General features: G+C 38.3%; 2 protein-coding genes and 1 pseudogene across 4 annotated transcripts; all 3 read right to left on the bottom strand.

Annotated features, from left to right (window-relative positions):
* Nucleotides 1–6,497: 6,497 nt before the first annotated feature.
* LOC113699340 (basic endochitinase-like) lies at nt 6,498–8,057 on the bottom strand. The gene is made up of 3 exons (XM_027219637.1): nt 7,548–8,057; nt 7,136–7,289; nt 6,498–7,022 (listed from the first exon to the last, which is right to left on the bottom strand). Exons 1-3 carry the CDS (start codon nt 7,813–7,815, stop codon nt 6,650–6,652), a joined length of 795 nt encoding a protein of 264 aa, XP_027075438.1. The 5' UTR covers nt 7,816–8,057; the 3' UTR covers nt 6,498–6,649.
* Nucleotides 8,058–12,374: 4,317 nt separating this feature from the next.
* LOC113698065 (protein trichome birefringence-like 34) lies at nt 12,375–14,886 on the bottom strand. 2 transcript variants are annotated; one of them, XM_072056768.1, is made up of 6 exons: nt 14,395–14,886; nt 14,092–14,242; nt 13,811–13,982; nt 13,310–13,506; nt 13,047–13,211; nt 12,375–12,827 (listed from the first exon to the last, which is right to left on the bottom strand). In XM_072056768.1, exons 2-6 carry the CDS (start codon nt 14,181–14,183, stop codon nt 12,473–12,475), a joined length of 981 nt encoding a protein of 326 aa, XP_071912869.1. In that variant the 5' UTR covers nt 14,184–14,242; nt 14,395–14,886; the 3' UTR covers nt 12,375–12,472. The 2 variants fall into 2 exon arrangements, with proteins under 2 accessions (XP_071912869.1, XP_027073535.1); XM_027217734.2 differs by having other exon boundaries at nt 14,092–14,886.
* Nucleotides 14,887–17,141: 2,255 nt separating this feature from the next.
* On the bottom strand, nt 17,142–25,017 carry LOC113699296 (uncharacterized; annotated as a pseudogene). The gene is made up of 8 exons (XR_003450397.2): nt 24,570–25,017; nt 24,293–24,415; nt 21,572–21,593; nt 19,921–20,147; nt 19,585–19,747; nt 18,298–18,763; nt 18,023–18,173; nt 17,142–17,667 (listed from the first exon to the last, which is right to left on the bottom strand). The product of XR_003450397.2 is annotated as an uncharacterized protein (transcript).
* Nucleotides 25,018–27,272: the final 2,255 nt, after the last annotated feature.

Consider the following 27,272-nt stretch of genomic DNA (forward strand, 5'->3'; position numbering starts at 1 on the left):
AGGGACTTTGTTTCCGGACTTATCCGACAATAAATGTCCACCTAATATCAGTAGGATGTAGATGCGCGCACACTGCCTACATTCGGCATCTGAAGCATCGGCGGGCAACTCTGTATCCAAGACTCTTGCTAAACATCCCAATTTTAGCCTCTGTCCATCAAAGTATCCAACTGCAGGAGAAAATCCAAGGAGCTCCTCACAGATGGCTCCCCACTCCTGAATGCTGCGGTATGTGTCTACCCCTATAACCGGTGGACCATCGATGTGCAAACCCCACAACACCTCTACATCCTGTAATGTCACGGTAGCTTCTCCCACCGGTAAATGGAATGTATGCGTCTCGGGCCGCCATCTCTCCACTAAACTTGTGATCAAAGAATGATCAACTATCTGATATCCACTCTCTAGCACCCCCTCAAATCCAGCCAAGGCAATATAACGACAAACCGGATCAGGAATAGGCGTATGCTCCCAAAATCCTCTGTCACACCGTCTGACATCTAACTGATTGTCCTGAATATGTCCGTGAAAAATGGAATGTGTCCGGTGTGCAGTTCCCGCCGATATAATGTCGTGCACGTATGGGCCTGGATGTAGGCCTGCAGGGATAGGGGTGTCGGCCATAATTCCAGACAAATATCTGCAACGATTAAATTGTAAGAACAATGAATAAGTAATATCCAAAAAGTATCCTGTATCCACTTTTGGACAAATCAAAAAAGGTTGGGATGTCAAATTTTAGCAAGTTTTGACCATATATCCGTTATACATCGCCTAAAACTCCTTACCTTGTATTTATATTTTTTTTAATAACATTTGTTATCCCTCTATGTATTCATAGCGTGCAGCAATGTATTTGTATTTATATTTTACCAATTAATATAAAAATTTGACAGAATCTCCCCTATAAAGCGGCCATAACTCCCTGCCAAAATATATACAAAAATTTCATATCCTGTACATGCAAGAGTGCTTACATATATAACACACCTTCCAAGCATTCCTTTAACAGATAAGTTACAAATCAATGGATAGGGGATTTAGCGAGCAATGAATAAAACTGTTGGGCTGCACGTGTAAACTAGTTATTTCAATACATATCAAAGTACAAAACGAAGCAACAATTCTAACTAATGAACAATGAAAGTCACTAATGTAATTATTTAAAATAAATCCAGAAAATTACACAAATGAAGTAACTCGAACCCCACCCGCAAAAAGAAATGCACTAACATTAGTCCACAATCTCTAGGGAGTCGATCAAATCAAGACCTATAATTCGGACAATTTCGACTATTGTGACCCGTCTGATGACAATTTCGACATCTTCTTGGTTCGTCTGATGACAATTTCGACATCTTCTTGGTCTGAAAACATGCTTCGCAGTTCTCTCCTGAACATTCGCCACTTGCGTAATTGTCTTGCCCTTCCCATTGCCCAACACAACTTGCGAAGGTGTAAACCTTTGAAGTGTGTCATCAAATTGTTCCTAACATGTCGCAGGCAAAATCTATGGTACGCTAAAGGTTCCTCCCAATTGTCAAAGTGTGTCATGGTATAGATGATACCATTGTGGCGATCAAAAATGACACAGATAGGATGTCGATCAAGCGCCACATTATATCTCAATTGTTCCATGAACCACGACCAACTGGAAATCGTCTCCTCATCCACTATGGCATAAGCAATTGGTAGAACGTGGTTGTTCGCATCTTGAGTGACTGCAACAAGGAGTTTGCCCTTGTATTCGCCACGCAAATGAGTGCCATCAACGCATATAACCGGCCTGCACATGTGGAATGCTTGAATAGTCGGCCCAAACGCCCAGAATACATATTTAAAGGTCTTAACTCGATCCGAACTATCCGAATGATGTAACCACTCTACCACGGTGCCTGGATTGGATGAAATCAGGGCATCAAGATACTGCGGTAGTTCGGAAAAATTCGCCTCCCAAGATCCAAACACAAGCTCAATTGCTTTACGTCTGGCATACCAGACTTTTTTGTAAGACACATCAACCTTCAAGTTTTCTTTAACGTCACTTAGTATGTTCTTGACCTTTAATTCAGGGTCATCTTCAACCCGACGGAGGATGTGCCTTGAAATAACGGAAGCTGTGAGGCTTGTATTGTTATTTCTAATCATGTCGCCCAAGCAGTTATGGTCATTGACCCATTTTGTAATTTGCCACATTCCATGGGTCTTTTTCTTTACGACTCTAACACACCAGTCACATGGTGGATACGATGGCGCGGTTGAAGTGGAAGGAATTCTTTCAATTGATGATTTGCATTTAGCAAATCACGTGTTACTCTTACTCTCAATAACTCTGAACTCCCTATTCTGATTGATGGACCACAGTCTAACTGCTCGGCTGAGCTGCTGCTTACTCTCAAATCTCATATGGAGACGTATATTATTATTCTCCTCACTGAATGTTACAATACGCTCCAATCCATCCTCCCCTTCTATATCATCATCATCTATACTACCAAGATCGGAGAAAAAGGCCATTCCCCTTGGCACATATGCAGAGCTGCCAGCTGGGCTATTGCGTCTGTCCTCTTGGAACATATCGAGATTTACTCTTAAACCCCCACCTTCATGCTCTTCATCCGAATCACTACCAGACACATCTTGCGAACTCCGACTCTTCAACCTCTTCCGCATCAACTTCCCGGTCATCGTCTTTCGGATCATCTTCTTTAGAGGCACGGAGTCTATCATGTATACTAGCATATAGATCAACGGTTGCCGAACTACGACAACCTTGACCAGGGTTATAATCGATCCCATGTGGAGAAATATGGCTTGATGGCCCTGGATCTTCAAAACTTGGAATCGAATCCAGGCCATGAAAATATTGCTGGGCATCCATGGACCCTGATGTGAGTCTTGGTTCTAATGAATACATAGATCGATCATCATGCATATAGTGACATGCCGATGAAGTCACTGGAACGACTGAACTAGAACCAAAGTTAAACTTTGTTGGATCCATGAATGCATGTACAAGCGACATCATTGGACCAACATTACCTATTGGTCCAATGAATACGCTATTAACTACAGGCATTTGGACGATTTCTTCCTTCTCGATATAAATCTCCGCCATGTATGAAACTCTTTCGATCCAAAGATCGTACATTACATCAAGAGTTTCATCATCCACCACTGCGAAAACAGTATATTTGGAACTCTCCAACGGTTGACGAAGAAACAATTTCAGCTTGAACACCCCTTTATCGACCCCAATATAGTGGTAAATCTTGTCAACCAACTCCCCGTATCCAATTCTATGCCTCAAAGTGAATGTCCGGTTGGAAGTACGAGGCAAATAACAAACGAAGTCACCCTCGTAATGTATTTGTCCTCCCCAGTATAGGTTTACCCGCAGAGGTCTTTCTACAGACTTGTCTGTGAAATGTATACCTATTTTTTGGACAATAAATAAAAATTAGTAGTCCAAGGGTCCAAACAAATGAAAGAGGGTAGACTTTAGGTCGAAATTGGAACTATTAAATAGACTAATTTCGATCCAGATGTTTATGAAAAAATTGAAAACATGTATGAAATATACTATAAATGACGATACGAATAGTCTAAAACTCCGAACGAAGTTTTTGGAAAAATTGGACAGAGCCTCCCTTAAAAATAGACTAAAACTCTCTATCTGCAAATCCAAACAGGGTAAGAAATGTACAAGCGTAAGAATTGTACCGGAAGTTATATATATTTGGGCTCCACATTCACACCGCATAACAAGATCCACATTGACAATGATGTGATATTATACCAATGAATCTTACAAAATTAATGTTTTTCCCTGTAACTTATTTTGCCACTTTTTTAGCATTATAGATTTTGCCAATACCAAAAAACATTACAAGGTTGGTCAGTGAATTTCAATCCATCAATTCGCCTTAAAATAAATTGGTATTTCATGTTCTACCGCCCTTTTCTACTTAAACAAAATTAAACAAACCATCGTCTCAACGAAGTGACCGAAAATATCCATAGTTGTAATATAACATAAATTAGCTAATGGCTTGTATCAAATCCGAATTAAGCCTTATGCATAAGGAATGGTAGTTGTAATATAAAATAAATTACCTAATAGTCAGTTGCCCTCACAAAGAAATATCTACAAAAATATCGACATAGTCTCCCCAATAAAGGGGCTCACAATCCAAATATCCATGAAATGCAAATGCTCCAATCTATAAACTACACCCCAAATTTCTAAGCTCCAATTGCAAAACATACACTGTCCAATGTAGATAGTGTTTCGACCAAAACTAATAGCTGCGCAATAGATTTTAAAAAAAAATTATGATGAATTTTAAAAGAATTCTACAAATGGGGCATTTTTAGCATGGGACTACGTACAAATGGGACTACGTACAAAGGGTCTTCGCATTCACCAAAACTTAACTCACGGAGCTCGAATTTTCGAACTACGGCATCCCAAAAAAAAAAAAAAATAGCACACCTCGCATTGTATTATGAAATGCCAAGATCCGAGCTCGGATAATTTATGGCATCCTTCGGATCCAACAGGGTTCGGATCCGGCTCAACGGATGATCAGACGAGCCCTCCGATCCGGCTGAACAACTTTGGATCCGAGCTCGGATCCAACAGATCCGAGCTCGGATCCGTCTGGGTTGAGTCTTATCCGACCTCGGATCATGCTTTTCCTGCACTAATTGCAGAAACGGCAAATAAACTACTCCTACATTGGACAGTCCAAACATTGTACGAATTCGAAAAACATCTAACGTTTATCCTCAAATCCACCACAAAAAATGCAAAAATAAGCACAACCCACGTCAAATTTAAACCCAAATTTCACCACAAATCTGAACTTGTCTTGGATTCAGGTATTCAAGTATTAATTAAACTTAAAATGCTATTACTGAGGCATTGCAAGTGAAAAAGCCTAACCTTTATGCTGTTGGAGAGTTGGGACTCAAATTGTGGACAATTTTTGGCAAGCGGCACGCGCGGAACCAGTCTTTGGAAGCTCCGCTCAGCTCCGGTCTTTGGATGCTTCGATGTGCAGAAACCACCTCTGTTTTCTTTGTTGTGCTTTTACGTACAATTCCGAATTCTGTGTTTTTCTGTTCGACAGCTATAAAAGGCACTTCTGCGCTTCGTCTGTTTGCTTTTGTCTTTTTTTTTCGAAATGGAGTGTTGGCGGTGGAGCTTAGTACGAGCTCGCATCCTCAGAATGCGAGCTCAGTGAGCTCGCACTGAGCTCGCATTCTCAGAATGCGAAAACCCCAATTCCAGAAAATCATTCACAATACGCCCTCGTTGTAGAATCATTTTTTTTTCTATCACAATGTAAGAATTCACCCTAGAAAAATGATGGTCCTCGATTCCTTGTAATCTAATATGAGTGGCAGATCAACTTATTTTCCTTATCTTAAAAAAGAGACGTTAAGGAACATGTATACATTTTCAAGAGGTAATGTAACTTGGGTTCTTTTCTTTTTTTTTTTTTCACTTTTTTCTATAGAAGCAAAAAAGGGGTTAATTACACTTTGCCCTCCTAAACTTTGGTAGTCATTACACTTTATCCTTCTCAACTTTAAAAATATACAGTTTACCCCCGTAAAGACTAGTCAAAGCTAGAAATGCCAAAAAAAAAGTACAATAACATTATTATCCTTTTATTTATAACGTTATCTGTAACTTATTATTATTTTCTTTTATTGCTAGAAAATGAAAGAGTTATATTCAGTTTATTATCCTTAAAATTTTTTCTATGGGATTAATATTTACTTTCACATATGTTCGGTTCAATTTATAAATAACACAATAACTAACAGTAAATATAATTAGCAATTTTTTGAAAAATGGTAATATTAAACTTGTTATTTTTTATTATTGTAGTTTACATAGACTTTTAGAATGATATTATTGTCATTTTTTTTGTCAAATTAGTCAAATGTCAAAGACTTAACAACCAAAATTGTTGAGAAGCACTGGTATGCCTTATTTTTTAAATTTAGAGGAGAAAAATAGAAATTAAATAAAACTTCAATTCTTTTTGGACAGAAAAGGCAATAATAGTAAATTATAAATAATTTCAACAACGAAAGAGCTATGTTGTCATGACACTTAGGACCAATACTAAAGGTCTCTGATTTTCTTTTGCTTAAGACGTAGGAACTAATTTATTAGGGCCTGAGTGTAGAGAAATAGGTTGGGCGCCGAAAGGGTTGAACTCGAAAATTTAATTTACAATGCAGGGCGAAAACTGGATTTCTTCTTCCCTGTTTGTTCGTGATTTCTTGTTATCTTTAGTAAAATTTATCCCCATTATATATGGCGTTACGTTGTAATTTTATAACTTGTCACTTGCAAACCTCTGACGCAAGTCAAGCCTTTTGCCTTGTCATATTTTTTTCAAGTGGGCAAAAAGTTTAAAAGCATCGATCGGTAAGGAAAAAAAAAAAAAAGAGAAGAGAGAATACGAAGCAAGAAATTCAATAAACAAAAGTTTATTAGGGTTTTATTATTAATATACTGATTCTGGAGAATTAGACATGGAAGCCATGAGAAGGGTCACCTCAAAGGGGTGAACCAAATTTTTATGATGCCAATTTATTTAAATATAAAAGACCAACATAGGCCTAATTAGGAGCCGAAAGGTCTTTGGCTGGCGCAGTCCAAATTGTCGCCATAGCTCACTCCCAGTATGTCGCAGTATCTCTTATAGAAACCAATTCTGTCGTTCATCTGTGGGTTGGAGCCTTTTCCGCATTCAATTCCACCATTGATGATGTTGGTAACGACACCGTATCCTGGGCGGCGACCAGCCGCATTATCAGCTTGGGACGGTCTCCATCTGCCGGTCATCACGTCGTGGCAAGAAGGCTTTGGGGACTGGGGCGTCATCCAAAACCAAAATGCAGTCTTGAAAGAAACGGTTGGGTCAGTTGCGACTAAATCTGGGTTGCGTAGGAGATCGGATCCTATGGCTTTCCCTGCTGGACCATAGTTGTAGTTGCTACAATGTTGGATCAAGTATCGATCAGTAAAAGAAATTCATTTAAGAAGAAGCTAATTTAACGTTTCTTCTCAAGAATCTTGGATATATAGACTGGGATTTTGTTTGCTTACTAGGAGATTTGAATTGGTCCTCTGCCGTAGTATTTTTTCCCAGGAGCACAGGGCCACTGTTGGTTGGCGACGCAATAAGCTGGAGGATTACCTTTTTCTTGCTTGAAGCAATATCCCCATGCATAAGGACCATCTGGGGCAGTTGCCCATCCGCCTATGTCAAATCAACAAAATGATGATGATGCCCGTTAGTATCAATCACACTATCTTTCTCCTTATTCCCATTTTCTTTCTTTCCTTTTTTTCAATTACTCCTATCATCATTTTTCCCTCCAAACTCATAGTTGTTTGACAACTTGACTTCGTCCTTAAGAGTCTTGACCATTTCAGTAGGTACGTAAATTAAAAAAACAATAATGGGATTATCGATCGTTATGGGATTAAGACAAGGTAGCTAGTTATGATTTTGTACCTGTTGTTTCATGAGAAGTTTGAGCCAAGAAGGCCGCTATTTCTCTTTTACGAGCAGTGATATCACCAGTTGTTCCAAAAGCCCCATTGGACCTGGCAGCAGCTATGAAAGCTTCGTAGGTGTAGAAACCGCGAGCAGGACAGTTTGCATCATTTCGATGCTTCAGCATTTGCTCGAAAAGGGGTTTTGTTATGATAGAACCGACATCTTGTGCAAAGACCCCTACGAGGGACAGAAAAGAGCACAAAACCACTACCCAGAACCTCATTTTTTTTTTCCCCTCTCTTTCAAACACTGATCAAGTTTCTGTGCATTGTCGAAGGAAGAGTGCAGGCTATATATAGTGTGTAGAGTGATAAGGTTGGAGACTTTTCCACTCGTTTCTTTTGAGGAAAATCAACGTTTTTTTTTTTTGGGATAAAGCGGCGAAACAAGAAAATCAACGTTTGACTACTGCTAGGCACTCCTAAATATTCAAACAGTGACCGCTTAAGGAGTCATACTTCATTTTCATGGTAAAACGTACCTTAATATATATATATATATATATATAGCTAAATCTTAAAGCAGCGGAGGAGGTAGAAAAAATTTTCAATGGGGCCAAAAATAACACTAGTATTTCTTACGAGTTATTTTGTTTATTTAAAAAAAAAAAGGGAAATGCCAATATTCATGCAATTAGTAACATTAATAAATAGTAACATTAATGCATTTATTTTGTGAACAACGTAAAAAAACACTCAGCTGAATTTACTCACGTAATTACCATTTTGCTTGAAAAAGAATAAAAAGTCATTTAAAATTATTCACAACGGATTTTCATGTTCTGATAACCATTTATAATCTTTCATTTTCCAAGATTCTAAAATGAATGAGTGATAGATTATGCCACCAAATTCCTAGGGAATTAAATGACTAATAAATATAACAAACGAGTCATAAATTATACTACCAACTTCCAAGGGAACTAAATGGCTAGACTCTTAGTGTTAGAAAGTTTTAGGTTATTTATTGCCCATTTTCATTAAATTACAAAACTGGTAGTGTTATGTATATTTTACTTCTTAATATTTTAGTGGGGGCATGAAATTTTTTCAAATTACATGGGTAATATATAGGGGAAATTTGGCATTACTAATTGGAAAAATATTGATGGAGGCTTGTGCTCCCAGTGCCCTCTCCCCCCTTGCATCCGCCACCATCCGAAAGGACAAATAGAGTTAAAAGCACTTGTACCATTTTTTATCATTTATATCGTTGGGATGTTAAATACTCACGTACGGAAGTGTCAAAAAATTCAAAGGTGAAAGTACCTAAAATATAGGGATAAAGAAATAAGATAACAATGAATTTGAAAATTTTAGTGGTTAAAAGTATAGTTTATAACCTTCAAAAATCACAGCTTCCCGCAACATTTCTATTTTCCCTTGACATATATGACTTGTGAGTAACCATCGTCACCTTGAACAAGACACATACGATCGATTGATCTAAACAAACATGAGTTTTACAGGAAGGAAAAAATTGAACGTCTGACATCATCATGCATTGGATACTTATCATTATTTTTTCAACATTTACCATTCCAATTAACTGCTGGGGACTGAACTGAAGTACCAGTTTTGTATTCAAGTAAAAATGGAGACTTGCCTAATATTTTGACTATATGGAATGAGGTTGAGTGCAGGAGGTCGTATCCATGGTTGGGCAAGACCGAGCCACTGGGAGATGATTGCGGGAGGAGATTAGATCATTGGGCTGCTAAATATAGAAGGAACATAACGGTATGAGCAGCACTTTATCTTCATCACTTTTGACTATTGAGCGCTGAATTTGTTTTGCAAGTTACACGTATAATATATAGTAGTTTGTCAAGTAAACCGACGTCTAGATGCGGCATCCCAATTGTCAAATCAAATCATCATATCTGATTTCAAAGCTTCGCGAGGCTGCTGTTAGCCACGCATCAAATTGGAAAAAATGTCTTACCATTTGAATGGGTGGAAGGGGGGGGGGGGGGTGGGCGGGGCGTGAAATACTGGAATGTAGAGAAGCAAGCCGCCACAAGGGAGTGGCTCAACTGAGTCGGAGGAAGCTGACAGAGATTAATTATCATCAGATCAGACGGATGCACCACGTATCGAAATGAATTTAGAATAAATTTTATATAGAGACATGTTGATGAAAAGTAAGGTTTGAACCATTGACCTTTTATCTCATAATTAATGTGGTGGTCAGTACCTTTAGAAGGAGTCATTTTCTCCATTTTGCAACGCATGTGCCTAGTTATCTTATCTGCCATCAAACTGTCATTAATTTGCTGATTAAGATTTGATAGGATACTTGGAAGTTTAGACTGGTAAAGATCATCATGGGTTGTTTGTTGACGGTCATCTGATGGGTTCGGCAACTGTATAATCAGAGCAGCAGAAAGATCGCCATCATCATCACATATTAGTGTCATCTGATGGGTTAAGTAAGAAACGTACGTCTAAATTACTTTGTGTTGATGTGTTGGTTTTGGTTAAAAGAAGTATGGAGGCCTGAACCTAGACTAGACATTGTGGTAGAACTCTTCTGCATCGAGTTGCAGTTGCAATAAGCCATAAAGGGCTTAGATACATACAAAAGCTACTTATATTATACGGCAGGTTCAAACTGATCTTTAGTTGCTAGAGCTTTCAACTTTTCATTCATCAGAGAGTGTATTTAGCGTGGAAAGTGAGATGAACCTGCAAACTCTTTCCCGGGGCGGCTTCCAAGTCCTTCGACTCCCTAAATACGCTGTTAATGGACCATCAAGGAATACGGTGCGCTAGCTAGTGCCGGACTGGCAATGGAATTTTGTATTTGGACCAATTCAAACGGCTGATTCCGACAAGTTGATGGACTCACTCACTTGATGTAAAAACTTGCAAAAAAAAAAAAAAAAGGTTTCAATATTTGTGAAATCTAATTACTCAACAACAGATAGCGCAACTACATAGATGACATGGATAATTCATCTCTTATTTGTAGCTGCTATCCATACAACTCAGCTTCGAAATTATAAAATGAGTTGATAGGAACCGTTATTCTATTATAGGAACCGGTTTTTTATTTTTTTTGGGGCAAAACCCCTTATACGGGCGGAGATGTCAATTATAGAATTTTATTATTACCAATAGCAAACCCAAAAAAGGGTACGAAATGACTTAACCTGCACTCCTAATCACAACATATTAAAGTGAATCTTCCACAAATTATTAAAGTGAAGTTGATCAGCTCCGCCATGATGAATTAGACGAATGCCGAGATGAATTCCAACCTGCTTTCAACCAAAATCCCATCCAGCCTGTAAGAAGGACACAAAAGATGTTGGTTTATACCGGGTTAAATTGTAGCTTGGTCCAAATACTACGACTATAACAAGCTTGAAAGCAGGAGGTTGTGCTAAGCAGGACGTTCATTTACTCGATTCTTGCTTGGTGAAGAGGGCAGCAGGATTTACGGGGTAGGCAACTATTGAAAAATATGTACAGTGGGTTATTGAAAAAAATATTTAAAGCAATGATACAGCTATTCTGCTCCCATAGGCACATAGGTTTGAATATATATCTGCCATTTATTCAAATGCATACGATTGAAAGACAATTAAAAAAAAAAAAAAAGAAGAAGATAATAGGTTAATTAGCCTCATCATCATGGTAAAAACTTGAATTCTGTCCGCATATTACAAGTAAGCATGTATAATTAAAAATTTTTGTTGGTATTTCGTACGTTTCATAAATATTCTGAACAAATGTTCGTAGCTTTGAAAAATCGTATAAAACAAGTCATAAACTTTTGAGGTTTTATACTTCGTGTATGGTACTTTAATTATTGCAGAATTTTAAAGCTTGAGTAAGAATAATATTAAATCTTCCAAGTTATATTTTAATAGTAATGGTGCATATCATAGCTTTCCATTAAGTTGCACATATAAAACTAATAATATGATAAAATTTTAAACAATCTAATGTCTAGTATAAAAAAAAACTAATAAGAGTAAGAAATTAGTATTAATGGACAAAGTTGTAGAAAATTAATTCATATTTTTTGTTTCACACCTTCAAATATATTCGTACTATTTACATACAAGTATACATACACATAAGTTTACCGAACTCGTATTTAGTAACTAAATGCATAGAAATACTATTTAATTTACCTTGACTATGTCCAACATACTGTAGGTTATTGTACATTTTTTATTCGAAAAAGATGACACTCTCAGCATTTGAATTGGTCAATTGGACCAAGGGTTTTAGTGCTACACTTTGATGTTGGCTTAGTGCTAGTTTACTTGGTCATTAGTGGTGGAATTCTTTTCACTAGAAGATTTTTTTTTTTTTTCAACAAATGACACTAGAAGATCTCAACAAGTGAGATTTGTCACGAGTACGATGGATTAAGTGACTCGTGGAAGGGAAGGGAAGGTAAATAAGAGGTTCTGAAATCGAATTCGGCCACTCACACTTTAAATTGTTGCTGATTTTAACAGGCCCATGAGTTTAAATAATTGTAGCCTTGTGGAGTCGGAGCAGATCCTATTTAGTAGTGGGCTTGGGTTTTGTGTTACAAAAGAGGACTGACTGCAAGCAGGTCATTAGTTGAGGCAGTCTGGCCCATGGGGGATGGCCTATTTCTACGGCTTGAAGACCACAAGAATTTATCATGCTGTTGCAATCACCTGAAGCTTTTTTCATTTTGTATTTCTGATTTTTAAGCCTATTTGCATTGAAATAATTCACTGGGATGGAAGCCAGAACAATTGAAATCAACAGAGAAACACACACAAAACAAAAATGAAAATGTTGGACCAAGATTTTAAGGATCCATGTATAGAAATTGACCAAAAAGAATCATTAATTTGTTGATTATTGTTACTTGTGTAATTTTCTGCTTCAACTTGGTGGATACAACAAATATGCATATAAGAACTCATTCCAGACATCAGGGACTCCAGGAAGGCACCAATGCGTACAATCTGTATGGTAATTAGGTGTTGTTAATTGCTCGTGAGTTAGTTGATCCCAGAATTTTCTATGCATTGATGGATGTGCATCTTTTCTATATTCAGAAAGTTGTGTGATGTTCAGCATCTGTGCATTGAAACCTTGGCTGCTCAACTTGTTGATGTATTTTTCCACTAACCGCATCATGTTTGGATCAGAATCCATGCTCCAGTACCCTTCTTCATATATAGGCTCTGTCTCGTAAAAGCATTTGTGCTTCTTAGGTTTTCCCCATTCTTCAGCCCTGTCATGCATAATGCCTCTTTAAGAAAATTCCCTTTCAAGTTAAGCAAGGATGTCTTTTTCCTTGTAATCATAACAAATCAAAAAGAGATCCTACCCCAGATAAAAAACAAAAAAGCTCAAAAAGAACAGAAAAAGAAAGCGGCGAAGAAGAAGAGCAGAGTTGGATAAATTAACTTCAAAATTAGGACTAATTGTACGTATTAGCAATTTAGCATGCCTGTTATGAGTGGGGGATGAGCTAACAAAGAAGACTCTGGTCTTAGAACGATTGACGTGACTATCTAGCCACTCAAACCATGTTGTAAGAGCCATTTCATACGCCTTTAGCATCTCTACATCCTCGTAAATTCGATCAGCATCAACATTTTCGAATGATCCCCACCTGATAAAGTCAGAAGCAATGGACTTTTTATCTATGATGATTAAAAATTGGTCTCCAATCAATGAGTTTGATTCAGAGCTGGAGATGTATGTACTCACAAGATTTTTAGTTTGAGCTGTCTCCACCAAATATAGGAGTTAAATACAAGAACATCTGCGTCATTCCAGTTTCTGGCATGCTTTTCAATTGACTGCCCTCTTATAATCCTCTCAGACACACGATGGTTTGTTGGATCATCACAATTTGATTCCAACAACATTGGCTCCCAATAGAAGTCAATTGAAACATTGTACTCCTTTAACATATACATGAACAAATAACAGACGTCAACACAAACTGTCTGAAAAAGATGGGATATGCTATAAATGACGTGATCTTATTATCGTGTTTGGAGACAAAATTCTTATAAGTAGTAACCGTCATAAATACTTAAAGAAAGTTAATAGTGATTTGTGTTTTGGTTAATAGGATTAATGCACAATATTACATTGTGGTTCAACATTCAATAGTTTTCTTTTTTTTTTTTTCCTTTCATTTCTTCATGCCAAATAAAATCATGTTTGAATCCAAACGAATGCTGGACTCAGAACGTGACTTACCAAGGCTTTGAAAGCAATTAGGGAGCCATTGTAGTGAAGTGTTTTCGGTCTGTCAGGGATGGAAGACTCAATTAAACAGACCATTGACATCCATTGATTCCTATTTAGTGAATCTCCGACATACACAACCCTCTTATTCCTTAGCTTCTCCAACAAATCAATGGCGTCAAACCTTAATTAATTCAAAACAAAGAAACACCATCATTTTTGTCCAGATCTTCAGGACAGTCAAGAACGCGTGTTTGCGTGAAAATTTGAAAGGGAACAGGAGAGCACAGTACCTGGGGAGATCACAATGATGTGGTTGCCATCTCCAATACTGATAGTTGAGGTTCTTTCTCCCGTACATTTCACAAGCCAATTCTTCATTCATCAAAGAACATTGTCGGCCTTTGTACAGAGGGTAAGATTTGTTATCAAAAACCCATCTACCTGAAAACAAATCACAGCTTGAGAATGCGGTTTGACCAGTTGTATCACTAGTAATCTCATTTATCATATCCTTCTTCTGATCATATACTTCAGTACTACTACTACTACGACTACTACTACTACTAGTCCTGCTGATTTCCCTGGAAACGTACGCAGCCATGAGTAGAAAGAACATGGCGACTACAAAAGCAATCTGCAAGTGAAGAAAATTGAATTTCATCCCCAAGCTACTGGCAGCAATAAATTGCTTTCTGGTTTCTTTCATTTTTTCTGTAGCTGCCTCGGTGCTGAGACTGTCAATGCTACTATCTCGGGTGTCTGACTGCTGCAGCTATTGTAGTGGTCCTCCCGGATATGGTCTCAAGTTGGTCTTCGAGTAATAAAGGGTTGTCTCCATTGCTTGACGAATGATTTCATATCATGTTGCTTATACTCTTGTGGAATGCAAATCATAAAGTCTTTGGGGGGTAGCTTAGGACGGATCAAAATATTTTTTACTCGAAAATTTGATTGAAAGCTAAGCAAATCCGAAGCCAGCTAGATTATCCACGTACTGTAGTGTAGTATCTTACCGGCAGTTTGGATTGGTTTAGGAAAACTGAGAGCGGATTTCTTCTCATGGTCAATGCATTTTCTTGCATTGCTTTGTCGCCAAGTTGTTGGAACTCCATAGGATCCTTATTTATTCCACGAACTAACAACTCCATAATTTTCTATTTGACAAGGCCCACGGGTGTCGCCAGGCCAGACATATTTTATTACCAGGTTTCCTAAAGCATTCTTTACTAGTGACTAATTAGGGGTCATTATGGTTGTACCTGCCTAAAGTAAAGTTTCTTGGCGTATTTTCAGGTACACGCCAAAAATCAAGAATTAATGGAAACCCAATATATTAAAGAATTTAGAGGGAGGGGGGCAAGTGAAAGTTGGAAACCTACCAAGAAAATTTGCAACATAGATGTTGATTACAGCAATCTTTTTTTTTTTTTTTTTCTCCTCTTTGTTTGGATTTTTATACTGTAAATTAAAGCATCCCATATTTCCTGAGGAATGAGTGAAGCAATTGTGGCTGCTCTTGGAAGGATCAGATGCTTTAAGGATAATCAGTCACCACAAAGGATGTAGTAGAAATTTTGCAGAAGCCCAAGTGGCAATTCTTAAATTATTTGAGGCTTCAACCTCCCAATAACTCACAAAGCCAAAAGTGGCACATCAAATAATTGTTTCGTTTTATAGCGAAAAAAAAAAATTAAAGAAATAGTATAGGAGGATATGCATTGACATTACAAAAAAAAAAAAAAAACAAAAACAAAAAAAGGGTCCATTACATTATTAGTGTCCTACAATGAGTTAGTTATTCTCATCAAATCTTCCATAAGAAGTGATTTAACAAAATTACGCCTTGTTTGGATCGTGATTTTTTCACAGAAAATTTTTATATTTTTTAAACACATTTTCTAGTCAACTTTTATCTCATATATATATATGAAATCGGTACAGTATATTTTTTTTCTACAAAACTCTTAAAAATAGCAATCCAAACAGGTTTTAGGGGCTACATGCATAAATCTTCGGTAGGAAGCGATTTAACAAATTCTGGGGCATAGAATAACATCAAGCAGCAAAATTCAAGCTATTTTTGGCGCAAGAGTTTCCTTCTCGCTATTGAGCTGCAGGATTAGTGTGTTAGCGCAATACAAGACATTCCTTTCCTACGGACCAATAACGAGCCACAAAAGCACCTTCAATCACGTTTCCAAAAGCGCAGAGAAAAATTTTCACTCTACTTTCCATTATTCGGCGCCGCATTACCATTTGTACCTTTTCACCCTTGCCAACTATAATGGGCCTAACGATGAAATTGAAATGGATGAATGCGACTGGAATTCATTGGACCTGCCCCAATCAATCAGTGTCATCACAATCAATGTAATCTCCCGCAGTCGCAAAAACTGGTACTGGAACGAGTTTTTTACACAGACAGGAGAAGACTATACATGACAAACTCTACGCTCATCACATTTTTTTTTTTCACTTTACAACACAGATTTCGATTGGGCCCCTAGAGCCTTTGGACGACGCGGGATTGCAGAATTTATGTTTGCCAATACTTTTTTTTTTTAATATACTTTTTCTCTTTCTCCATGTCTTTTGACTCCACCAAAGGCAGTAGCAAGGACCAAAGAAAAAAAGGGCATGTCTCATTTATTTTTCCCAAGCCAATGATTTTGTTTATCATGGTGCTCTAAATATTTCATTGCTTATCGTAATTGCTGCAAATCAGTTAGCATCACTTTCTACTGGAACGCGTATGTTTGAATGCGAAAGTCAAATTTTCGCACACTAAAGATGTAAACAAATCGAGTCAATTCTGAATAGTGTTATACTTGAGTTCGAGTTCGACTTGATACATCACTGCTTGAGATCGAACTTGACTCAATCGAGCTTGAAATTCTACAAATTGAACTCGATTCGCTAATATTTTCTGAAATGCTTGAATTCAACTCATTTGGGTTTCTGAAATGCTCGAATTCAACTCAATTGGGTTCGAGTAAACTCAAACTCAAAAGAGTTCAAACTCGAGTTCGATTACAAAAAAAGATATTTTGGATACTCAACTCGTTTGATTAAACAAGCCGCTTGAGATAGACTCGAATTCGGTCAATGCCTAGTCGAATCGATCGTTTGACCGATCAGCTCGTAAGTAGCTCGCGAGCTGATTGGTTCATTTACACTCCTATTCACACATACACCATGAAATTGTTCATGTGTTTTTTCCCTTATTTACGAGTTGATTGGTTCGTTTACACTTCTATTCGCACCTGCACCTTGAAATTGTTCATGTGCTTTCTTCCCCTTGAAAAAACATACACTACACAATATCTTCTGACTCTCAAAATTGGCAATAAACTAGAAATCAATTCATTGTCGGTGTTTTATTAGTGCAAATCCAATAATAAATCGCATCAAATACATGTATTGGTCTTGATGGGTCACACACAACAGTTATTTATGCTTAAACGAGGACGGTAATTCGGTAGTCCCCTGTTTGGCTTTAGGCAAAAGGTCTCTGATTGTAGCAATCCAAATTGTTCCCGTAGCCGATTCCAAATAGGTCACAGTACCTCTTGTAGAATCCAATCCGATCAGCGACCTTATCATTAGTACCCATGCCACACTCGAGTCCACCGTTAATAATGTTGGTGATGACCCCGTATCCTGGGACTCGGCCAGCCGACGTGTCAGCACCAGATGGGGTCCATGCCCCAGTGATGATGTCATGGCATGAGGGCTTGTTTGACTGTGGTGTCATCCAGAACCAAATTGCTGTCTTGAAGGATATAACGGCGTCCGTTGCCACCAAGTCTGGATTGTTTATGAGGTCAGCTCCGATTGCTTGGCCAGCTAAACCGTAGTTGTAATTGCTGAAAGTTTAAAAAAAAAAAAAGAAAGTGTTATGCAAGTCAATTGCCAAAGTTACCTATAAAGTTCCAATGAGGTAGGCTGATGAATTAATCTTGTTGTGTCATTTAAGGGAGGGCAGAATCTTCAAGAAGTTTAAATTTGGGCCAAAAGCTGATAAGAACTCCAGAATAGGTGTTAAATAAAATCAAAATCTACATTACTAATATGTGAATTGCTTTCTGGCAAATGTCTTACCCTCCTTAGTTTTAAGCAGATTATAGTTACACGGGTTTTTTTTTTTTTTCATGTGGAGAATTTCATTTGTCGATCAGCTGTTAAGGTAGAAGACAAGTAGCAGACTACTAGAAAACTTACTGAGTCAATTGTATTGGTCCTCTGCCGTAGTATTGTTTACCAGCAGGACACGGCCAGGATGGAGAATCGCAGAAAGACCCAGAGGCGCCATTTTCGGTTATGAAGCAATATCCCCAAGCATAAGGACCATCTGGTGCACTAGGCCATCCACCTACACATGATTGAAATCCATTTAGCAACGTAGAACTCAAAGAAAACGAAGAGGAAAATGTAATTTAATTGTTTGATCAATCGTGCCGGGAAAGAACAAAACATAGAGATCGATCAAGCCGGACCTGTAGTCTCATGTGAAGTCTGTCCCAGAAATGCAGCAATTTCTCGTTTTTGAGTTTCATCATTACCAGTTGTTGCAAAGCCCGGGAAGGATTGTGCAGCAGTGATAAAAGCGTTGTAACTATAGAACCCATTGCTGGGGCATCTTGGATCGTTACGGTATTTCAGCATTTGATCAAAAAGAGCTTGACTGATGAGGGAGGAAATGCCTGTACCACTGCCGGGGCCAGGGGTTGAACCACCACCGCCGGGGCTAGGGGTTGAACCACTGCACTGGCTCTGGCAATTGTTAGAGGGAGAGCAGTAGTCGGGGGTGGAGCCACACCAACCATACTGGCTACAGCACAGCCCATTTGGGCACAGAGCATTCCCTGCCTGTCTTCCACATTGTTCTGCTAGTGATGATGTTGTGAACAATGGGGCTAGAGTTAACAGAATCAAAATCCAATTCCTCATGTTTTGTTGCCTCTCAATTGTGGTTTAATTTTGTGGATTAATATAGAGCTTTAGAGGAATTCCTTGTGGGCACGTAAAGAGGCTCAGACCGTGTTCTTTGATTATTCTTGAAAATTCCAAGTCAATTTTGGCAGCTTAAGGACTTGGGACATTCACTGGAACGTCATAGTCACACCGGCATATTTCTTGATGATCGATACCGTCACTTAAGATAATGCTTAGTTGTGGTCCCTGGAATTTTTTGACGCAGTCAGGTCTCAAGTTTATATATATAACGATTCTAGCTGGACAGCCGAAATTTGTTTAATAGTACTTGTAATTGAGTAATTAGTTTAGATAAGATTGAAGGTTGGAAAATTGGAATGCCTCCGGAAGTTTGGAATTAGTCAATTCTCAAGAAAGTCAGCAGCATTTAGGACAGGGGGGGGGAGGGTATATCCTGGACTTGTGCACATCCCAGTCCGATAGAGCCATTTGAAATGCAAAATTCCCACGCGATAGAGCCATTTGAAAGGCAGGAACTTGGAGGATCGGTGTTTGGAACAAGTCAATTCCCAAGAAAGTCTAGGGGACAGCATGTCCTGCACACAGCAACCGCGAAAATGTGTCTTTAGGAGTTTGATCTTCATCCAGATTCTGATTCTTCAAATTATATTTGATATCAAGTGAATGGTATTCCCCTATCCTATGCACTATGTGGTACGTATTGCACAATTCTTTAGTGTTGTAGAGGTCTTTATTCCGCTAAATCAATGAGGGTGCAAGAAATTTGCTACATGCGTTCTAGAATTTCCTCTGAATTTTTCTACCCTACTTTTGCATTTTATTCAGACAATATTTGGTCTCATATTTTCTCAGGATTTGATGAAAGGGTAGCAATCCAGATTACTTCCGTAGCCGATTTTGAATACATCACAATATCTCTTGTAGAAACCAATCCGATCAGCCACCTTAGCATTAGTACCCATGCCACAGTCGACTCCACCGTTAATAATGAGTGTGTTTGGATTGTAAGTTATTTGAAATATTTTTACTGTAACACTTTTTATGATGTGATGTATGTGAGATAAAAAGATAATTGAGAAGATAAAAAGGTGTATTGAAAATTGTAATGATGATGTCAGCAAATATATTTGGCCAAATAATTGGCTGTCCAAACACACTCAATGTTGGTGATGACCCCGTAACCTGAAGCCCTACCAGCCGCCCTATCAGCACTGGATGGGGTCCATCCCCCAGTAATGACGGCGTGGCTTGAAGGTTTGTTTCCCTGCGGCGTCATCCAGAACCAGATTGCCGTCTTGAATGAAACCACAGCATCTGTTGCTACCAAGTCCGGATTGTTTATGAGATATCCACTCCAATTGCTCTGCCGGCTTTTCCATAGTTAAAGTTGCTGGTGAAAGAAGGAAAGAAAAGATGTAAAATCAATGCCCAAGGTCAAGAATAACTGATCTTTTTGACACCATGCATTTAATTAGTTTAAATTGATAGTAGGAACTAGCAAGTACTCCGCAAGTTTGAGATTCCTTCATGTCATGGTGGCTTTGTTTAGGTTTCCTTAATCCTAGCCATCAGTTTAAAATTCCATCCCATGGGGTGGCGACGTAAGTTAGGTTACCTAAAAAAAAAGATGCTATGAAGTTTAAAACGGCTAGCAAGTGATCAAAGTTTCATTACCAATTTTTTTTGTCTTCTGCTTATTAAAGTCCACAACGGAAACATGATAATATGTGATTTGTTTGTCTTGACTTCTTGTTTTTATCCTAGTCAATTTGAAATTTCTTTTGAATGTAATCATCTGTCTACTAGTAATAAATGAATCATGCCCAAGTATTTCCACTCCACTAGAGCTGTCTGTCAACGGATCATCGAAAATTTCGAACCCGAACCCATTATATCTGACGAGTCTGGTGTTTAGGGTTCCGGAACCAGGTTCAACAGTCCTGGGTCCGAGTCTATCGGAAAAAATAAAACCCAACAAAAATAATGTATTTTGAAATATTATTGTATTTTGAAATATTCATATTATTGTATTTACAAATGATGTATATAGAAATATTATTATATTTAGAAATAAGGCCCCAACAAGATTAGGATTTGTTAATTTAGTAAAAGAATTATTATTGTATTTATAAATATTTATATTTTATAATTATTAATATATTGTTTAGGTCCAAATCGGATATGAGTCGGAATCTTATATTCCATATCTGATCCACTTTTTATGAGAGTAAACGAGTTGAGTAACGGAATTATTTCTTAATCCATACCCAGAAAAGCAAAAAATTCAGGTGGAGTCCAAACCTGGCCTATTGACAGCCCTCTCTCCAGTAAAAACATTCAAAAAGTTGAACAGGGTACTACTGAGTATATGAATTATAATACTACGTGAATTCATGTAGGCTGCATGCTAAAAACGCTAGATTCCAAAACTCAGAGCAAAATATGCGTCCAAGGTAAAAACCATGAAGTATACGTTCGATAGATTTGTACTCTAATTAACTCAATATCATTTCATTTGGTGAGCTTTCCAGGGTTCAGAGCCAAAAGAAATTTATTTTTATTTGTCAAAATAGAATTTTGGATGATTAAACGCCAAGATTAAGGTGTAGCCAACGTCCATTTACGGATTGATAAGCATTGTGCAAAACTGGCAATCCGAATTTATTAGTTTTTGCTCCAACATGTTGATCTCTAATGAGCTACGCTTACTGTAATATATACTCCTTACATTTCCCTAGAAGTTCGACTTGCATGGATTTTACTCTGTGTATAAAATTTCAGTATCAATTGTGACCAACTAGTTACTAAACTTACTGAGTGAGTTGTATGGGGGTATCTGTTGAGTGTGTCTTTGTATCTCACATCAGGACTTTTATAAAGAAATATCTCCTCTCAGTGGTTATAAATATAGTGGACTTAAGTTAGTTTAATTGTGCTAAGGGCACCAGCCCAAGTGCCATGTGCACCAGTGCAAGAGAGTTTTGAGGGGCCCGCGCCCCAATGTGAGAGGAGTTTTGGTTTGGCATCAAACCAAAAGAGCAAGTCATGGGCCTTTGGACCATTAACCATTTAGTGTTATTTAGGCTCTTTTGTGTTTTCAGTTTAGATGCCTTTTGCGCTTGGGAATTATTTTCTAAGGTTTTGTGCTCTCTTTTTGTCATAGTAAATTTGCTATCTCTTTGCTCGTGGACGTAGGTCAATTTGACCGAACCACGTAAATTTCGTGTTTCTCTGTTTGACTTATTTGTTCTATTATTGTCATTATTGAATTGACAAGGACCATATTGTTTTCGTTGGTCAATTTCCTGGGACCAGACCTAACAAACTGGTATCAGAGCTTCAGGTTCCAGATTCAGCTTCAAGTTTTGGGTCATGGTCAGATTTTTGGTTCTTGATGACAATAACAAGTTTTTGGTGCCACAGAGAGTGAAAAAAAAATTATTTTTTTTTAGAGTTCAGTTGGGTTTTTGAAAAGAGTTATTTGACCCGTTGGAACTCATTGAAGGTTTTGAGAAGAAGGTAGAGCATGATTACTATGTTCGTTAGGGGTGGGCAAAAAAATCCGAAAATCCGAAAACCCGAGAGATCCGATCCGATCCGCACCGAAAAATCGGATACCCGATCCGATTTCAATCAGCGGATCAGATAGGGTCGGGTACCCTAAATATTCGGATACGGATACGGATCGTGAAAGTGAAAACCCGCGGGTACCCGACCCGGGGGTATAATATATAAATATTAAAAATATAGGGATAATTGTATAATATTTTAAGTTATTAACCCTAAGTTCCTAAGCTAAATCAATCCATCGGTCATCCATTCAGAGTTTAGCCTCAGCTTCAGCCGACACTCTTCCGTCTTCACTCATTTCATTTTCTTCTTCTGCTTCTCGACCTCCTTTGTCCATCTCTTCAATTTTGTCAAGTTGAACTCAAGCCTGCAAGCCTCAGCCCTCAAGCAGACGATTCAACAGTGTTTCGATTTCGATTTCTCAAGCATCAAGCAGAAGCTGTAAAACGCCGACCTTCTTCATCTGCAAGTTTGGACCTTCTTTAATTGATGGCTATCCAGCTTCTTCAGGTGATGGTGTATATTACGTGTAGGTTTGGACTTTATTAAAATTTTGGTTGGAGTGATTACAGTACACTACTCCTTGCTCGATGCTAGGAGGTGTGAAATTGTTGTTACAATACCTCTTTTGATGGCTTTCTATATTCTTGGCACTTCCACTCCTTGTGTTAATATTGCTTCGACACAATACCTCTGTTTAGGTCCCTGTTATGTGTTTGGCAATTCTCCAGCTTCTCTATGCTCCTTGCACAATCAATCTGTTTTGTTAATCATTTTGATTACGCACTTCAGGCAGTTGCTTTTGGGTTTTGATAGGGTACTCCGTGACTCTGGCCTTCCTACTTAATACTACTGTGCCATAATACAGAGTGGTCAGGGGTTGAAGTACCATTCCCTAATGATGCAATTATCTTTTCTTTAATTTGTTTGTGTTTACTTTTGCTAGCTATCCAGTGATTGCAAAATGCAAAGCATACTACAGATATGTATGCGTATCAAACCCAAACGAGCTAGTATATAACCAGAGAATGACTATTGGAATTGTGGAATTGGTTTATAAATTGGTTTAAAGCAATTTATAGATTGAAAATAGGGGCGGGTACCCTATGACCCGCCCCTATTTTTCGGGTATCCGAGGATCGGGTACCCGAGGGAGCTCGGAGCGGATTAGGGTCAAAAAAATAGTGACCCGACATGTTAGGGTCGGGTCAGCCAATTACCGTTCGGGGCGGGTACCCGACCCGTGCCCACCCCTAATGTTCGTGGCTTTTAACCCGTTGGGATCTATTGAACGTTTTGTGAGATTTGGCCTGTTGGAACCTGTTGAGCCTTTTGCATTCTGATTTGTTGGTGGCTCGTTGTGGTTCGTTGGGACTTTTGTGGTTCGTTGAGATCCGTTGGGATTTTTATGGAGAAGGTGGAGTTTGTTTGCTATTTGTCTACTATTTATCGATGTTGGATACACGCCAAGATGGAGATTTGTTGAGTGTGTCTTTGTATTCCACATCGGAACTTTTATAAAAAAATATCTCCTCTTGGTGGTTATAAATATAGTGGACTTAAGTTAATTTAATTATGCTAAGGACACCAGCTCAAGTGCCATGTGCACCAGTGCAAGAGAGTTTTGGGGGACCCGCGCCCCAATGTGAGAGGAGTTTTGGTTTGGCATCAAACCAAAAGAGCAAGTCATGGGTATTTGGGTCATTAAGCATTTAGTGTTATTTAGGCTCTTTTGTGTTTTCAATTTAGGTGCCTTTTGGGCCTAGGAATTATTTCCTAAGGTTTTGTACTCTCTTCCTGTCATAGTAAATTTGCTACCTCTTCGCCCGTGGACGTAGGTTAATTTGACTGAACCACGTAAATTTCGTGTTTCTCTGTTTGACTTATTTGTTCTGTTATTGTCATTATTGAATTGACAAGGACCCTATTGTTCTCGCCGGTCAATTTCTTGGGACCAGACCTAACAGTATCGTCTTCCGGCAGGGCAAGGCCAGTCTGGAGAATCACAGAAAGACCCCGAGGTACCTATTTCTTTTATGAAGCAATAACCCCATGCATACGGACCATCTGGTGTACTTAGCCACCCACCTGCAATTCTAAACTTTTAGCAGCCCCCCAAAAATAGGATAAACATCCCTCCTTATCTTAGTCTTTTTGATGAATTTAAAGAATAATAACAGGAATACAGAGTAACGATAACAATGAAACGAAAAAATTTAAAAAAAAAAAAAATCAGCCCGACCTATAGTTTCATGTGAAGTCTGGCCCAAGAATGCAGCAATTTCTCTTTTACGAGTAGCAACGTCACCAGTTGTTCCAAAGCCATTGAAAGATTTTGCAGCAGTGATAAATGCAGTGTACGTATAGAACCCAATGCTGGAGCATCTTGGATCGTTATGATATTTCAACATTTGGTTGAAAAGGGCTGGACTGATAAGTGAGTCAACGCCACCTCCGCCACCGGGGGCCGGGGTGGGGTTAGATGGCGTAGGGGATGAACCACCACCGTTCTTGCATTGGCTCTGGCAGCCATTTGTGCAATAATCAGCTGTAGAGCCACACCAACCGTACTGGCTGCAGCAGAGCCGATTTGGGCACAGAGCATTTCCAGCTTGTTTACCACATTGTTCTGCTAATGACGATGTTAGCAATGGTGCTCGAGATAATATAATAACAATCAAATTTCTCATCTTTCTTGCCTCTTCTCAATTTGTCCGAGTCTATGGATGAAGATAAGAGGGGATCGATTGCTGGTATTTAAAGGTTCAATCAATGGTTCGGTTCTGATTACAGATTACCTTAAAGAAAGTATACCAATTCAAAGTTGGTTGCTCAGTGATTTGAGTTTAGTTGGTGTACTTGACTTTCAGCATTCCTTAGCTCGTTGACTGGTTCTTTGCTATAAATATCATTATCAAATGGAAGTTTGCCGGGGAGACTGGGTTGACTTACTAAAATTAGCAACTGTGACTGTGGCTAGCCTGCAAAGGTGTACTTTGTGTTCAAGAGCGGTACTCAGTGACGTTCGAGAGAATTAGTTTGAGTTTGACACAGTCTAACGACGTACTTTATGGAAATTCTGCAATGATTGAATGGAAAGGGAATATATTATCCTTGGACGACTCTTTCCCAATATCTTTTCTTAGCTTTTTTTCACATTGTCTGATTTCAGCAGGATAATTGTTAGGGAGGGGAGGGGTGTAGTGATACGCCATCAATTTAGAGTTTACAATGTTATGTGACTGTCGTATGGTGGTGCTATGTGGTCATTGAGACATGCAATAACGATCATTTACTTAAAAATTCTACCTTAAACTGAAAACTTATTAGGTGGGAGTGAACCCTCGTCGCCTTGATTTTCTTGCAACCATTATGTTCATCAAAGAAACCTTAAACCTCCTCGTTTGAGATTTGAGACAGTGCATACTAGTGCAAATGACACAACCTATGTGTGTGCAATTTAGAATTAATAAACTTTTGTATGAATTAATTTCATACAAACTGTTTATTAATTACTTCATGCAAAATTTTACTTTTTTTTTTTTTTTTATTCTTCCCACCAGGGATAGTGATTTGTTAGTTGTGAATTACTTATCCAAGGAAAGCTGTGTGGAAATCAACAGAAAATTTTGCCCAAAAAGGAAAATTGAAAGTTATGAGAAGTTAATGGTTTATGCGCGCTGTGTAGTTTTATGATCAAACAAGCAAAGTATTCCATGAATGTAATTATAGAAATTTAAAAGTGACATAAAATATTCTTTAGCATGCCGGCTAGCTAAGTTTGAATAATAGTTCCCGGCGTGGGCATAGATCAATAACCATTCTGAAGCCACAGTATAGAAATTACGAGGAGTTCATGGCAGAATTTGAGAGATTATCATATGGTCCAAACAATAGAATGTTATTTATTCATTTATTATATGTAGTTTCTTTGGGGTAAACCCCAAAGTACATTTCTTGATAGCTCACAGCAGAGCAATTTATCTGGATTAAAATGTAAATTTTTCCACTGTAATGGGAAAAAAGACTCAGGCAAAAGCCCTCTGATTGTAACAATCCAGATTATTTCCATAGCCAATTCTAAACAAGTCACAGTATCTCTTATAGAACCCGATCCTATCGGCCACCTTATCATTAGGACCCTTGCCACACTCGAGTCCACCATTAATAATGTTGGTGATAACCTGGGACTCTACCAGCTGCCCTGTCAGCACTGGATGGAGTCCATCTCCCAGTTATGACATCGTGGCTTGAGGGCTTGTTCCCCTGCGGCGTCATCCAGAACCAAATTGCCGTCTTGAATGATATTACTGCATTTGTCGCCACCAAGTCTGGATTGTTTATGAGATCGACTCCGATTGCTTTGCCAGCTTTTCCATAGTTATAGTTGCTGCGATGGAAATATTAAAAATGACAACTGTTTTATGCAAGTCGACGGAAACTCTCGTTAATTTTGCACCTAAAAAGTACACCAGTAGTTGTTTACACACAAAAATTACACGACTTTAGTCCAATGGCACCAAGAGGGGCTAAAGTCACTCTTAGGAAGTGAGGTCGGAGGTTCTAACTTGTATATTTACTAGGGTTTATCTAGGAATACAAGTCCAACAGGTGCGGCAGTGCGTCCGTTTGGTTCTGAGGTGATTCAATTTCCCTAATTTCATATTGATTCACTTGGATCATTCCCATTCCTTGTACTATATGGGTAGGATTAATGAATTAACTGTTGACATTTTGAAAAAAGAAGCTATATGGGTAGGAATGGGTAAACTGTTGACATTTTTTTTAAAAAAAGAAGAAGAAGAAGAAGAAGAAAGTAGTTGTTTATGCACAAAAGTTGTATGTATGGACTTAATTTAATCATGTTTAATTTCCAAATAAATCCCAAATTAGTTTAAGAGTACTAGTGAACTTACTGAGTGAGTTGTATGGGTCCTCGGCCGTA

The sequence above is a fragment of the Coffea arabica genome, chromosome 7c (assembly GCF_036785885.1).
Source record: "Coffea arabica cultivar ET-39 chromosome 7c, Coffea Arabica ET-39 HiFi, whole genome shotgun sequence".
Lineage (NCBI taxonomy): Eukaryota > Viridiplantae > Streptophyta > Magnoliopsida > Gentianales > Rubiaceae > Coffea > Coffea arabica.

What these genes read in the sequence shown, in the direction of transcription:
- LOC113698065 (XM_027217734.2), bottom strand. Translation starts at nt 14,507, where the DNA reads ATGAAAGAAACCAGAAAGCAATTTATTGCTGCCAGTAGCTTGGGGATG. An exon ending in CATCATTGTGATCTCCCCAG is followed by an intron (nt 13,983 to 14,091) that starts GTACTGTGCTCT and finishes GAATTAATTAAG; the next exon opens with GTTTGACGCCATTGATTTGT. An exon ending in TAATTGCTTTCAAAGCCTTG is followed by an intron (nt 13,507 to 13,810) that starts GTAAGTCACGTT and finishes TATATGTTAAAG; the next exon opens with GAGTACAATGTTTCAATTGA.
- LOC113699340 (XM_027219637.1), bottom strand. Translation starts at nt 7,815, where the DNA reads ATGAGGTTCTGGGTAGTGGTTTTGTGCTCTTTTCTGTCCCTCGTAGGG. An exon ending in AACTTCTCATGAAACAACAG is followed by an intron (nt 7,290 to 7,547) that starts GTACAAAATCAT and finishes GATTTGACATAG; the next exon opens with GCGGATGGGCAACTGCCCCA. An exon ending in GGACCAATTCAAATCTCCTA is followed by an intron (nt 7,023 to 7,135) that starts GTAAGCAAACAA and finishes CCAACATTGTAG; the next exon opens with CAACTACAACTATGGTCCAG.